Below are 14,369 nucleotides of genomic sequence, written 5' to 3'. Positions count from 1 at the left end.
AATCTGCCTTTAGCTTTAACCAATACCCCAACAGCAATCTAGCTTGATTACATTTATTTAACATTACATGGAGTATAATTTTGGCATTTAAATAGTATTTTTATTTGCCTTTTTTTGTTCCTCAGAGCTCTTGCAGATGCAGACGGCTCACTGCTGTATTACTCTGAAGTGGGGCTCAACTCCTTCATCACTGTGCAGTTGTCCTTCCTGCCGGACAGTGAGGTACGAAGCACACATGTGGTGGCCCGCAGTTTCTGCCCAGAGTTTGAACATCACGCCGAGTTCTGCTGTAACCTGCTGGTGCAGAGAGACAGCGGGGAGAGCGTCAGTCTGGCTGAACTCCTGCAGGAGGCAGTGGCCGTCTTCACCATTTACAACAGAGACACACGCAAAAGTGAGTTACCCAACTTGGAAAGGTAGACAGTGAAGATTACATTTGTTTTCTTATGATAAACTTCTGTTAAGGATGTTTGGATAGCTTTTGTTTACAAATGACTCCATACAAACATGCAGGCCTTTATTGCATAATCCCTTAATGCGAAATATCCAGAAAAAAAGTGTGTAGGTGTAGATCTGTGTTGCAAGGACTAAAAAAGAGCTTTTAATTAGTGGGTAGATTAAGTTTTGTCTGCTGATTTAGTATTATTACATAAGTGGTTCAGATTATTATTTTATTTTATTTTTAGTTATGATATTTTACCTGTTTATGGTATGTATTTTCAGGCACTTTTTTGTGTATTTTTATGTCTTTACATTTACTGTTTAGAATAATTTGATATTAACTTGTTAGTTTTTAGTATTATCACTCCATTCCAGCATTATAAATACTATATACTGCATGTTTTTTTTGTTTTTTTTTTATCTCATTGTAGTGGCTGATACCACAAGATCGAAGGACACTGTCTTGGGCACTGTGAAAATTAGACTTGCAGATCTGATTGCTAAAAGAAGTGGTATGAAAATCTTGAATATTATTAGGATTTAAGTTTTTGGTTTATTTTGTACATTGTTGCGTAATAGATATATAATATAGTATTATTATTATTACTACAATATTTACTTTTTAGAATTAAAAAATTTGTTTACATTACTTGGAAATATTTTTGTTAATTTTATTACATTGTGTGTGTGTATATGTATATATATAGTATTGTTAGTTTATATATACATATAAAAATGTAATTACATAAGTTATTTACGTCATTTATTTACTTTTTTTTGTTATTTTTATTTATTTATTTTTTTTACATTTAAACGTTTAAAAAACTTTCGTCTTCTATTTGGCTATGTTTTAGTATTTAGATTTATTTCTGTATTTATTTATTTGTGGTATGAAAGTGTTTAAATTAATAGCAATATAACAATTGCTTATAAATATATTTTTTAAAGGCATTTCTGGCTGGTACAGTCTCTCTCTACCTCAGAGCACAACTTCATCTCACAGTCTGACCTCAGCAGGAGGACTTGAAGTCTCCATCGGTTTTTCCCATCATGTAGATCGAGAGCGAGTCGTAAGTTCAGCCCGTGGACTGGGATGGGACGTGGGGCAAGACAGTGAAGATGAAGCAGATATAGAGGACGAAGACACATTGGAAGAAAGCACAAAGTCTCTGGCATTATCACTATCCATGCCTAGAGCGTGGCTGCCCATCCATTGCCTGCTGCTGCCAGGACATGAAGACTTACAGCGTTCCACCTACTGCTACTACAGATACAAACTCTACAACCGGCAGACCTTCTGCTCTGAACTTACACATCCTGTTCCTGACGAGAGTGAAGGAGAAGAAGGTTTAGCCACCTTGGCATTTCAGGGGAGCAAAAGCGTGTTGCTGAGGAGGACTCAACCCCTGCGCTGGTACCTGAGGGAGGAGAAGCTGGAGGTGCAGGTGTGGGTGGCCTTTGGGAAGGAGAAGAGAGTCCGGCCTCATAACGCCGACCGTCTGGTGGGCTCTGCTTTTGTGGATCTCTCTGCTCTTGCTGGGAGCTTGAAGCACCATCAAACAATCAGCGGTAGATATTTGCTCTGTTTATTTATCTGTGAAGGGGATATTTGTGCACTTTATCTTTTTATTATTAAATAATATTGTGCTGGCCTAATATAATCATTTTAAAGATCATTATGCAGCAACACTGTTACAACATGATAATTTCACCCTTATTAAACAGAATATTGCAAGACAAGTGAATACTCACTATATATATACTATATACACTACCGGTCAAAAGTATGGGCTTGGTAAGGTTATTTTTTGTTTTTAAGGCTTTGAAAAGTTTTTTTATCCTCACCAAGGCAGCATTTTTCGTTTTATCCAAAATACAATAAAAATAGTAATATTTTGACAGTTAAAAACAGCTATTCACTATTGTAATTCTGTGAAAGCAAAGCTGAATTTTCAGCATCATTACTCCAGTCTTTCAAATGATCTTTCAAAACATGATCTTTCAAAAAACATTCTAATATGCTGATGGATTCTTTGATGAATAGAAATTCAAAAGAACAGCATTATTTGAAATAGAAATCTTCTATAACATTAATGTTATTAAAGACCATTTAAATTATAGTGTTTATTTCAATTTAATTTAAAGTTTGTATAATTACTAACTAATATTTGGAGCCAAATGTAAGGCATAACCTAGTTTTTTTTTTTTTTTTATCTATTAAGACCATTTTTTTTTTGTAGAGAAATATTTGGTAATGTGGTTGAAAAAACAGCTAACTGTATATCCAATAAATGTAAAATAAAACAACACATATAGGTAGTTTAGTTTGAGATCTCCGAAGGTTAAGCACTTCCTTTCATTGCCATTTTGTTGAAGAACAGAAATTTGATTTAATTGAATACATTTCAGTCCCTATTTTGAACCCCATTTTGATTAGATCTCATAAGTGCTACGAAAATCCTATTTTCCTGTGATGTGTGAATATTTTAGTAACATTTTGGTATTCCCTTGATATTCCACTTGGTATTCCCTGACTAACACATGGCTCTCTCTTATGCTAGGTGTGTATCCTTTGTTCAAGCGCTCTGCTGTAAACCTGAGTGGCGCTGCTCTCAGAGTTCATATCACTGTCACAACAGACTCTGTACCACATGAGCCTCAAGCCACTGAGGAGCTCAACAGCCCAGTAGAAGATGAGGAGGATGGAGGCCTCCCCACCACAGCGCTGTCAAGACCATCTCAATCCCCCAGCAAACAGCTGATCAAATCAACCATGAACACTGAAGCTCCACCATCCAAAGAAATCACCAATGAAGACACCTTCATAGCCAACATAACTGTGGACAGAGCCATGCATCTGAGCCTGAAGGGTAAAATAATCACAGGGATTACTGATATGACTTCTTTCTCATTTATGATGTTTAAACACTGTTGTCATCCTCAGGGTGTCCTCTTGCTGAGCGTGGTGGAGGATTGCCTAGTTGCTGTGTTTCTTACGCCATCGCCGATGACCCGGGCACGGTGACCACAGCACTCATCAAAGACAGTGACTGCCCCGTCTGGGACCACCAGCAAGAATGCAGGTAAACCCATTGGGCATTCCTCATACTTTTCCCATGAGCCCTTTTCAAAAGAAAGTGTATTGTGACAGATTATACTAGAGAAGGGAGGATCTCAATGAAATCCGAACACACAGGATATGCATGTAAAGACCAGGTGGAAGCAATCATGCGTGTATGCATCTTAATACAAGGTGGAAACTCGTGGCTGTTTTTTGTTTTCAGACTGTCGAAGGAGCTACTTTTGGATCCCCAGCAGTCCTTGGTTTTCAAAGTTTGGCATAAAGGAGGTAATGAAACCATAGCACCGTATTTCATCATATGTTCACCAGAAAATATAAAAGATTTGTTTTGCATTATGTTTTGGTTTGCAGAGGTTGAGCGGGTGATTGGATTCGTGTCTGTTGACCTGTCACCACTTCTGTCAGGATTTCAGTCAGTCTGTGGCTGGTATAACATCACTGATTTCAGCGGGCAGTGTCAGGGGCAGCTGAAGGTGTCTGTGTCTCCTCTGAGGGCAGTGCAGGAATTCCGGGCACAAAGACTGCCTGCCCACGAGGCCGCTGCTCCAGACTCAAGTGTAAGCCATTTTAACAGATGAACCTTTCTTATTATTTTCAATGTTGAAAAAGTTTTAGTTGTGCACTGATTTTTTTAAGCCATATGTTACCATTCAAAAGAATTTGAAGTATTCTGAAAAGATGGATCCTGGGTAATAATATTACGAACTGAGAAGCAAATCATCATATCAGTGATTTCTGAAGACTTGGAGTAATGGTGCTGAAAATTCAGCTTTGCCATCACATTTTAAAATACATTAAAATAAAAAACAGTTATTTTAAATTGCAATAATATTTCACAATATAACTGTTTTTTACTGTGTTTTTGACCAAATAAGTGCAGCATTGGTGAGCATGAGAGATTTCTTTCCAAACTTGTGGCTGGTACTGTATAAAAAAACCTAATAGTGTCTACACAGTTGTCACATTTGGTGATGATTATGTGCCTGTTGTAGGCTCTCTTTTGCGCCCTTCCACTTAGCTATCAAACAACAGCTACGTACAGCAGCTTCCCCAGCCACATCAGTCGATTCTCAGAGCAGAGGATCAGCACACCTCCTGATCAGATTGAAAGACTGCTTTCTGACAGGTATCTATTTAGGGAAAATTATATAGAAAAGCTGCCTTATTGTCAGATTTACTGTCTGAAGTAATAACTGTGGGGATGTGTGTTCAGGTACAGTGTGACGGATCGCCACGATGAACACATGGACAACATAAGAATGTTCCATCAGAGTTTGCATGAGGAAGATAAAGCATCCCAGTCCTCCTTAGCTGGAGATTCCCACCCATCCAGTTCAGCACTCTTCTCTGTCCTCAGGTACCCACACTGTCTTCTGCTTCCTGGGTGAAAGATAAAAGTGTCACATCAGATAATGATCAGATTAGATGTATTCCAAATAGAAGTTCTGCATATGGAAATTCTATTCCCTAACAAAAGTGTCAGTGAAGGCATTTATAATGTTTCAGTAGATTTCTGTTTCAAATAAAAGCAGTTCTTTTTAACTTTCTAGTCATCTGTCACAGTTTCCACAAAAAAATATCAACAGTGTTTTCAAGATTGATAATAATAAGAAATGTTTCTTAAGCAGCAAATCAGCATTAGAATGATTTCTGAAGGATCATGTGACATTGAAGACTGGAGGAATGATGCTGAAAATTCAGCTTTGCCATCACAGGAATAAATGACATTTCAAAATGTATTAAAATAGAAAACTGTTTTTAAACTCTAATATTTCACAATTGTTTACATTTTTACTATATTTTTGATTAAATAAATGCAGCCTTGATGATCATAAGAAACTTCTTTCAAAAACATTACAAATCAGACCTGAACAATAGAACAGTAGTTTATTTGTCAGATTTAATATTTACTTTGTTATATAACAGATTAAGATGGCAAATATCATGGATTGAACTAGGGATGGGTGATATCTTATCATTTGCGATATACTGGTAAAAATTCTCCCCACGATAAGAATTAGTCTTCCCATCAAAAGTCTTCAGTCTTAGTCTTCATCAAATGAAATCTCAGCAAAAATTTTTTTTATATTTGTCAATATTCTCAATCACAGGTACAAGCTAAGGTGTATCATAAATTTACCAATTTTTTCAATTATTATTATTAAATTGAACAATTGCAAATCGCATAACTTAATGTGGTGTGTGTACTCCTAGGCATCTTTGGTTTCCTCATTTTGTGTAATTAAGATTGTGTGATTAGAAATTGTGTGCCCTTTTTATCGTTTGAGTCACTTATCCAAAATTGCCAAATAAATTTAAATAGCTACATTTCTTGCTATGTGCTTTTGGAAGAAATCGAATGTAAACACAATATTTAAATTGGCAACCCTGCGTGAAACTGAAGAGGGGTTTATCCCTAAATGAGGAGCTCCTTCTATAATCTGGAACTGGTTTGGTTAGGGCTGTACAGTGCACAAAAATCAGTCTGAATAAATGTACTAGGAAGCATGTGTGCGATAGTTCCCTCTCGAGGCGGGAACGAGACATTACGTCAGCTAAGACGTATATGGGAACTCCTCCCTTCTCCACTTTCACTGAAATCTTATTGGCTAACGCCAGCTGGCCAATTGACGCGAAGCATGGAAATACTGACAGGTCAGCGGGCAGTATAAAATGCATTTATGCGAAAATTACATCAGAATCTCTTTCTTCATGTTAGAAGTCTTATCTAAGTCATCGTGGAAGTTGTAATAGAGGAATACTCACCCTTTTTTTCCTCTCCGCATCTGATGGCTGCTACTGCTAGATTCGGACCTTCACCAGTTCTGTGTGACCTGCTGGGGAGCCTCACATGGACCACACGTGCGCCCACTGTGCCGAGCTGCCAGTGCGCGCCCTCAGAGCCAGAGTGGCTCGGAAAACAGCGGGAATGAGGCCCACTGCCGCCAGCGAGCCGCTGGTGGGCCCTCCCCCGCCTGAAGACGAGTTCGACGTCGGCTTGGTGGACGATAGCTTCCACCCCACGAACTTAGTCCTCTTCGGAGCTGGCGAGGAAAGTGACTCCATGTCGCTTTCGACGTCGTAAAAGGTTTGGGCGTCTCAGTCGGACCGCCCCGAACCAAGAGGGCCCTGCAGACCTCCAGGAGGAGCTCGTCAGGGTCTTCGAAAAGGCCGTCACGGAGTTGGGTCTCGCCTACAACGCACTTGAAACTAGCCTGTAAAAGGTAGCTGGACTCGTGGCTCCTCCAGTCGAGCTGCTGCCAAACGGCATTGAGGCATGCAAGAGCTTGTGGTGAAGTCGTGGGCTGCACCCCAATCGGCACGCGCCCACTCTGCCACGCAGGCCATGTTCACGCATCTGGACCGGACGGGAGCCCTCCCCCCCGTCAAGGAGACTGTTACCGCACACCTGTGCCCGTCTTCCTCTGCATTGGGTTCGGACCACAGCCTGCCTTCCAAGCCGTGCGGTTCACGGCCCATTGACGGACAAAGCCTATACTTCTGAGGGAAGGCAGCTTCTGCTCTTCATGCCAGGGCAATACTCAAGGTGTTTCAGGCAGACGGCGGCACAGTAGCGCTGACATCATCAGGGATCTGCGCACGGCAACTGATCTCACGCTGATGGCTACTAAGAGCTCTGCTCAGCCGTTTCATGGGGCTCATGGTTGTCCTTACAGGCACCTATGGCTTACCCTAGCTGACCTGGAAGACGCGGACCGTAGGACGCTCCTAAACGTTCCAGTTGCTCCCTCCGGCCTGTTTGGTGACGCCATGGAGTCATGGAGCGTTTCTCAGAGACGCAGAAAGCGCGCCATGTCGATGAGCCACATGATGCCCCGGCGCTCACTCCAGTCATCATCTGCGAGGTTCCGCTGTTCTGCACCTTGTCAGGCTCTAAGACCAGCTAAAACAGCCTGCCGTGGCACCCCGCTCCGAACCGGACGCTCGTTTTAGGCCGAAACCAGCAGTGGTAAGAGCCTGGGAGGAAACGTCAGGGTCAGTTGTGGACCCCGTGCCGCGAGAGAGCCAGTGCGCCATCCTTGGCCACCGAGCCGTCTCCCTGACGGACTGATAAAGTGAAAGAGTGAGCGCGCGGGAGGCCCCACCCCCAAGCGCCATGTTCAAATGCATCATGTCCCCCATGTTCCTTCGGGCGACGATTGCTATGTGTGTTTAAATGCTGTTTGTGTGAGTTCCACAATAGAAGCATGTACTCAATCAACAAAAGAGCTTTTCGTTTCTCTTACACTCAACAATGTGTCACTCGCCCTGTCTCATAGCAGCGCTGAGCCACAACCCATTGATTATAATGGCCTCGCGAGGGCGCGAGAGTGCCAACACCACAAAAACACGGTGTCACTCTCCCTGTTCAGGTGCATCATGTCCCCCATGTTACTACGATCAACAATCAACAAAAGAGCTTTACTTCCTCTTACACTCAACACTGTGCCACTCGTCCTGTCTCAGAGAAGCGCTGAGCCACAACCCATGATTATAATGGCCTCTCGAGGGCGCAAGAGTGCCACACCACTAAATAGCCGCAGCAAACCGCCCTCCCGCCAGTGCTTCTAGCCTCGCGGGGGCGGGGCCCTGGTCAAAACCGAGCTAACGCGTCCACGGTGTCATTTCATAGACGGTAGGAGGGCTATCCTGGGCGTTTCACCGTGGATACTGGGAATAATTAACGACAGATATTCTCTCCAATTCAAACGCAGACCTCCCTGCTTCTATGGCGTGGTCCCGTCACTGACTTTGCCCCAAAACCATCCTGTTCTGCAACAAGAAGTTCTCAGTCTACTCGAGAGGGAGCGATAGAGCGAAATTTCCCCTCAGATCGAGCGGAATGCGCATGTTGAATTATCTGGAAGATTGGCTGAATGTAGCCCACTCAAGAGATGTGCTATCAGTCACGTGGAAACAATGCTTCGCCGTTTGGATACGCTGGGACTGCATGTGAATATGCAGAAGACCGTGTTTTTACCGAGTCGGACTGTAACATATCTGGGAATATGTTTGGACTCGATGGCGATGTGAGCCCATCTCTCTCTAGAGCGCAATTTCATCGACTCTGCGCTGTTTCAGACCGGGCAGGTCGTTTTCACTGAGGGAATTTCAGAGGCTTCTGGGACTGATGGCGGCGGCTTCTTCAGTGTGCCAACTGGGTCTGCTACATTTGCGGCCACTACAGTTTTGGCTGTAACTCGAGTTCTGCCGAGGGCGTGGTCTTCGTCCACCAGCACATAACGGTCATTCACAGTTGCGTCAGCACTCTGAGACCGTGGAACAGCCTGAATCTGTTCAGCCCAGGAGTTCTTTTCTCTACGAACGCGTCTACTTCAGGCTGGGGAGCGGTGTGTCTGGGCGTACCTGCCTCAGGCCTGTGGTGAGAGTCACAGAGAAGGTGGCACATAAACCATTTGGAATTGGAGGCGGTGTCCTTAGCCCTGCAAGCCTTTCGGTCGAATTTGGAGCGGCAACATGTACTGATTCAAACCGACAACACGTCTGTGGTCTCGTACATAAATCGCCAGGACGGCGTGCGCTCCAGAGTTCTATTTAAACAGACAGCGAGTCTCCTTTTGTGGGCGGACCGACACTTAATCTCCATAAGAGCGTCGCACATCCCCGGTATTCTGAACCATGGAGTGAACATGCTTTCGAGGAATGGGATTCCTCAAGGAGATGGAGGCTTCACCCAGGATCAGATCAAATTATTTGGGAGGGAGGGCGGAAGTGGATTTGTTTGCCACGAGCGAGAACACGCACTTTAAGACGTTCTTCTCGCTATCTCACTCCCCCCTGCCGGGAGATGCTCTGACATCGCGTTGGCCGGAAGCCAGGCTTACACGTTCACTCCGGTGAAGATTCTGCCTATGGTGTTGTGCAAAATCAGGGAGGAGAGAGCGTCAGTTATACTCGTGGCCCCGAACTGGCCGAATCAGCCCTGGTTCGCGGACCTGAGAGAGTTAGTGATGGCTCCCCCATGGCGAATCCCCCTCAGGAAGGACCTGCTGTCTCAGGCGAACAGCACGATATGGCACCCCAGCCCCCGAGCTCTGGAACCTTCATGTGTGGCCGCTGCGGGGACCATAAATGAGCAGGACGCTCTGCACTCACAAGTGCTAAACACACTTACGGAGACGCGCGCACCATCCACCAGTCGCTGCTATGCTCTGAAGTGGGGAGTTTTCACAAAATGGTGCGAGGACATTTATATTGACCCGGGGACCTGTTCCGTGTCGGATGTTTTGCGCTTTCTACAGCACAATATGGATAGCGGGAGTTTGCCATCCACGCTGAAGGTGAATGTGACCGCTATTGCCACTTTTCGTTCCCCGGTTGACGGGCAAACGATCGGTAAGCACGCTCTGGTAATGAGTTTTCTCAGGGAGCAAGGAGATTGTGTCCTTCACGGCCGCCCTCTGTGCCGCCGTGGGATCTTCCCTGAAGACTGCTTAGCTTCTTGCTCTCGCCTCGGCGTAGCGCCTTGGAGACTTTCATGATTTTTTGGTGAACGATATTGCATCTGTTTCGGACCTGGTGACTGTAATGTCACTCTCCGGCCGAGACCGGGTTTCATTCCGAAGTCACTCTATACACCGTTTTGTTTCCCTGCCCGCCTTATCTGCTGAGCCATCAGCCTCACGTGACGCTGATGCTCAGAGCGCCGGGACCCTGTTATGGTTTTACGGATGTATATGGATCGCTCGGCCGCCTTTCGTAAGTTGGACCAGCTGTTCGTGTGTTTGGTGGATGTAATAAGGGACGTGCTGTTTCTAAACAGAGACTTTCTCACTGGATCGTGGACGCTATCGAATGCCATGGGAAGGATTATCCCCTCAACATCAGAGCTCATTCTGCAAGGACAATATAAATGCTTCCTCATGGGCCTGGTCTAGAGGTATGTCTGTCCAGTATTTATGTTTTGCTGCTGGCTGGTCTTCCTAGAGCACATTCGCCAGGTTTTACAAGCTGGATGTACCCTCTGTAGCGTCACATGTACTTTCGGTGAGTTAAGTTTTATTCATTCTGTTATAACCAGCTATACAGTAGTTACCATGGCTGCTAACTCTGTGTTATGGTTTATATGGTTTATGCAGTTGTCACAGCAAACGCCGTCGACTCTGTTTAACTCTCATGCTTGAGTGCTTATTGCGTTGTGTCTGCCCTGGTTAGTGCAGACTTCCATTTATTGCTTGAAGTTATGCAAATTTTGTTAGGGTTGGAGCAGATGTCTCATTGGTCTAGTTCCGCCTATCAGATGCAAGCACTCTTAGCGACATGGCCATTGGCTACAACTGTCCTGCTTATGTGTGGGGGTGATTGACTCCATTCAGGGCTTATATTCACTGCTCTCACGGCGGGATTTTATACAGTTCCCATATACGTCTTAGCTGACATAATGTTGAGTTACCGCCTCGAGAGTGAACGTCTCCGGTTACTATCGTAACCTCGGTTCCCTGAGAGGCGGGAACGAGACATTGCGTTAGCCGCCGTGATCGCTGTTTGATCAGCTGTGCTAGCGTTCAGTCTTGATTCTGATGTAATTTTTGCACCCATGCATTTTATGCTGCCCGCTGATCTGTCAGTATTTGCATGCTTCGCGTCAATTGGCCAGCTGTCCCCAGCTGGCGTTAGCCAATAAGATTTCAGCGAATGTGGAGAAGGGAGGAGTTCCCATATACGTCTTAGCTGACGTAATGTCTCATTCCCGCCTTTCAGGGAACCGAGGTTACGATAGTAACCGGAGACGTTTTACGTGTGTATGAGCCTATTTACAAACCTGTTGTTCAACACAGATGTCGTTTATTGACATGCTTTTTGTGCAGTCTTATGTTTATTTTCTTCCAAGTTTCATCAGTTCAAATTTCTTTCTCTCCGTTGTTCATTTTATTCAGCTAACTGGATACCTTTGTCCATATTAGGTATTTCATAAAGCATCCTCAGTAGTAGTTCTTCTGCGATGCATATGTGGAGATTCTTGCAGTATGAATTAAACAGTCATTACATTACATGTACTCATTAATGCTCACAACACCCTATTATAAATAAAAAATAGGAAAGACAATACTTTTTTTCTATAGAAACAGGATTCCTTGAATTGTTTTCTTTGATATCTTTATCAGAATAAATACTAGAAATTTAGTGATACATTTTTAACCCCCTAATGTCCCATCCCTAGATTCAACACAATCTGATGTGTTTTTTATTTTTCTAGATTTAGGTATTTATGTGGATTGACAGTTTGTTCCACTTTGGCTTTCAGTTTTGATTGTCAATAGAATTTTTTTTGTTGCATTTTTAGGAAAAACCTCAGTGAGCTGGATGATATTCAAAGGTATTTCAGCCGAAAGTTGTCCACTCCAGCCTTCCCAAAGCTGAGTGAGCTGAGAGGAACCTCCAGGCTGGACGAGCATAGAGACTCAGAGTCAGACACCACTCAACTGCTAATGAAGTCCAGTCAGCTGGTGGGAGAGGTCAATAACATCATAAAAGGTGAGTCAGCTGTTAACTGTTAGTGTGATTTCCTGTTTATTTAAAGCCATTTTTAACTCTTTATTTTAAATCAGGCTTAAGTGAACACCAAACAGAAGAGGCTACAACTAGCCATAAAAGCTCAGCTTCTCTTGATGTGGTTGAGGAGCACTTAACATCTGGAGTAGATCAGCTGATATCATCAGAGTCTGATAGCTGTGAGACAGAGCCACGCTTTCATAAAGAATCAGACATGATGTCTGAGGAAGAAGATGAAGTCTGGCCCATCAGCGCTCCTGCTCCTGCAGAGATCAGACAGTCACCAGCTGCTGCTGAAGATGAGAAGCTCCACCACCGCTCCAGCGATCACTCATCTGATGAAGAGGAGTGTGTAGATGAGGATGAGCATGAAGACTTTGAGGAAACTTTAATACAGCCCCGAACACTTAATGAGGTCACCTCAGTCACAGACAGGACCAGCCCTTGGACCAGCCTACTGTCTGACCCAGATATGGGATCTCTGGAGAGTCTGGAGTTAGTGCAGCATCACGCTCATGACTACACCATCCACACTCAAGGAGAGGAAAGAAACAGCAGAGAAATTCTTCCAGACTTTAACCCGCAGTCATTGACTGGAGAATCACAAGCCGTTGATTCTGATTCAGATATCCGTGAAAGATCTGAAACTGATCTTGATGCATGTAGGAGTGACGGTGCTATTGTCACAGATCATCGGGAACAGCAACCTTCTTTAGATGGTCTGGATGGAGATGGGGATCTTTCTAGTATTAGTGAGGTGGAAGATTATGAACAAAGTAATAGTGCACATGAAGAAAGTGATGAGAGACCAAACTTGCCTCTCTCTGCAGAGTCTGGTTCTGAGACAGATGAGGAAAGTGACGAGAGGACAGCAAAACCGTATCCTTCTAAGCTTTGTATGACCCGAAAATATCAGTTTTTTTTTTCTCTAGCTCTTTTGTGGCATGCTGTTGATTACCAAAAAAAAAATAATAATCTGTCTCAGTTTGTAAAACCCCCGCAAAAAACTTTAGAAATGGAAGTCTGTGGGACAGGTGTTTTAAACGTCTGCTTTTATTAAAATATATGTGGGTTATTTTTATCTAAACACCCCTGTGCAGTTTGGAATCTGTAGAGATTCCAAATTTCTTCCTGTCGGCTCACCATCTGGAGGCGTCCATGAGGGCTTTGAGGATGGCACCTGTCTTTCCATCGGCAACAACTGAATCTGTGAGTACGCTCCCTTTTTTTTATTAAAAGAAAGTTGCTGCTACTGTTTGGTAATCTTGAAAAAGTTAAATGCACTGTTTATATTTTTGTTGTTGTTCTTGTTTTTTTTTACTATACTAAAGCATAAAAATACTAATATGTTTGCAGATATTTAGGAAACATGCTAAGTTCACATACTCGTTTCTCTGAAAAACATTGCTACAGTCAGTTATTTGACCTTGAAATGTGCATTCTTTGTCAGAATGTCTGTTTTTGTTTTGGTCTGTGTTACTCCGCCCACTGCCACCTTACCCAATAGTATTTTAACACCCTTGGTTGCAAGTTGGTGGAAAACACTGTGTACTGCAGCCATGGAAGCCAACAAATGTACTGGGTCAGGGATCGCAGATTCTACCCGACCTTAAAAGCCTCAAAATCCATTTAAAAAGCTCTATGACCAGAGCATATTAAAACACAGAAAAATCTGTTGTTCTGTCTGTCCGTCTTTTATATCAGTCTGTCCTGAAACTTCCTCTCAGATCTGTTGATCATATATATTCCCTAACACCTGTTTTTATTATTATGATTATTATTATTTTTGTTTGTTTTTGGGAAAAACCTACTTTTTAAGCTTACCCTAATCTATCGGGTTATTCAGAAGATATGAGTGACTACATTTTCAAATGTGGTCAATAATGACTAATCTTGTGTAAGCATAATCTACAAAGTTTGTGTATTGTGGTACGCTTACTTATTTGTAAAATTATTTATTTGTTTTTACGCCTGTCATGATTCAGCTATTAAAATTCATTCATTTAGGAGACTGTAAATCCTGGAAGTCTATATAGAAGAGTACCTCGATCAAGACCAAGCATCCCTCCATCACAGAGAAGTGAAGAGACTAGAAGAATTGCAAAGATATTTGCTTCGAAATTTACTGAAGAAAGTTGATATGTTCATTCAAGATTTCTGTGTTTTTACATTTTTTTTTATAAGTACATAATTGGTATCCTTATTTATTTCATACATGATGCAATATGGTATATACTTTTAAACAGTAATTATAATAATGTGCGCATTAAAAAAGTTGTTTATTTACAGTATTGAATCTATTTTTGTAATAAAGAATTTTGTATTTCCATCA

The 14,369-nt window shown here is 42.8% G+C and overlaps 1 protein-coding gene across 1 annotated transcript in view; it reads left to right on the top strand.

Moving 5' to 3' along the window:
* Positions 1–14,369, top strand: part of c2cd3 (C2 domain containing 3 centriole elongation regulator) — a 32,137-nt gene extending 17,768 nt beyond the window's left edge. Inside the window, exons 21-33 of the mRNA XM_059514712.1 lie at positions 126–394; positions 873–953; positions 1,390–2,010; positions 3,003–3,311; positions 3,386–3,524; positions 3,726–3,790; positions 3,875–4,080; positions 4,516–4,649; positions 4,737–4,880; positions 11,829–12,019; positions 12,094–12,916; positions 13,138–13,246; positions 14,045–14,369. Coding sequence (XP_059370695.1) covers positions 126–394; positions 873–953; positions 1,390–2,010; positions 3,003–3,311; positions 3,386–3,524; positions 3,726–3,790; positions 3,875–4,080; positions 4,516–4,649; positions 4,737–4,880; positions 11,829–12,019; positions 12,094–12,916; positions 13,138–13,246; positions 14,045–14,176 — 3,223 coding nt within the window. The 3' untranslated portion in view covers positions 14,177–14,369. The remainder of the gene's footprint in view (positions 1–125; positions 395–872; positions 954–1,389; positions 2,011–3,002; positions 3,312–3,385; positions 3,525–3,725; positions 3,791–3,874; positions 4,081–4,515; positions 4,650–4,736; positions 4,881–11,828; positions 12,020–12,093; positions 12,917–13,137; positions 13,247–14,044) is intronic.

This window comes from Carassius carassius, chromosome 28 (genome assembly GCF_963082965.1).
Source record: "Carassius carassius chromosome 28, fCarCar2.1, whole genome shotgun sequence".
NCBI classification, from domain to species: Eukaryota; Metazoa; Chordata; class Actinopteri; order Cypriniformes; family Cyprinidae; genus Carassius; species Carassius carassius.
This window is presented reverse-complemented; position numbering and strand designations above follow the sequence as displayed.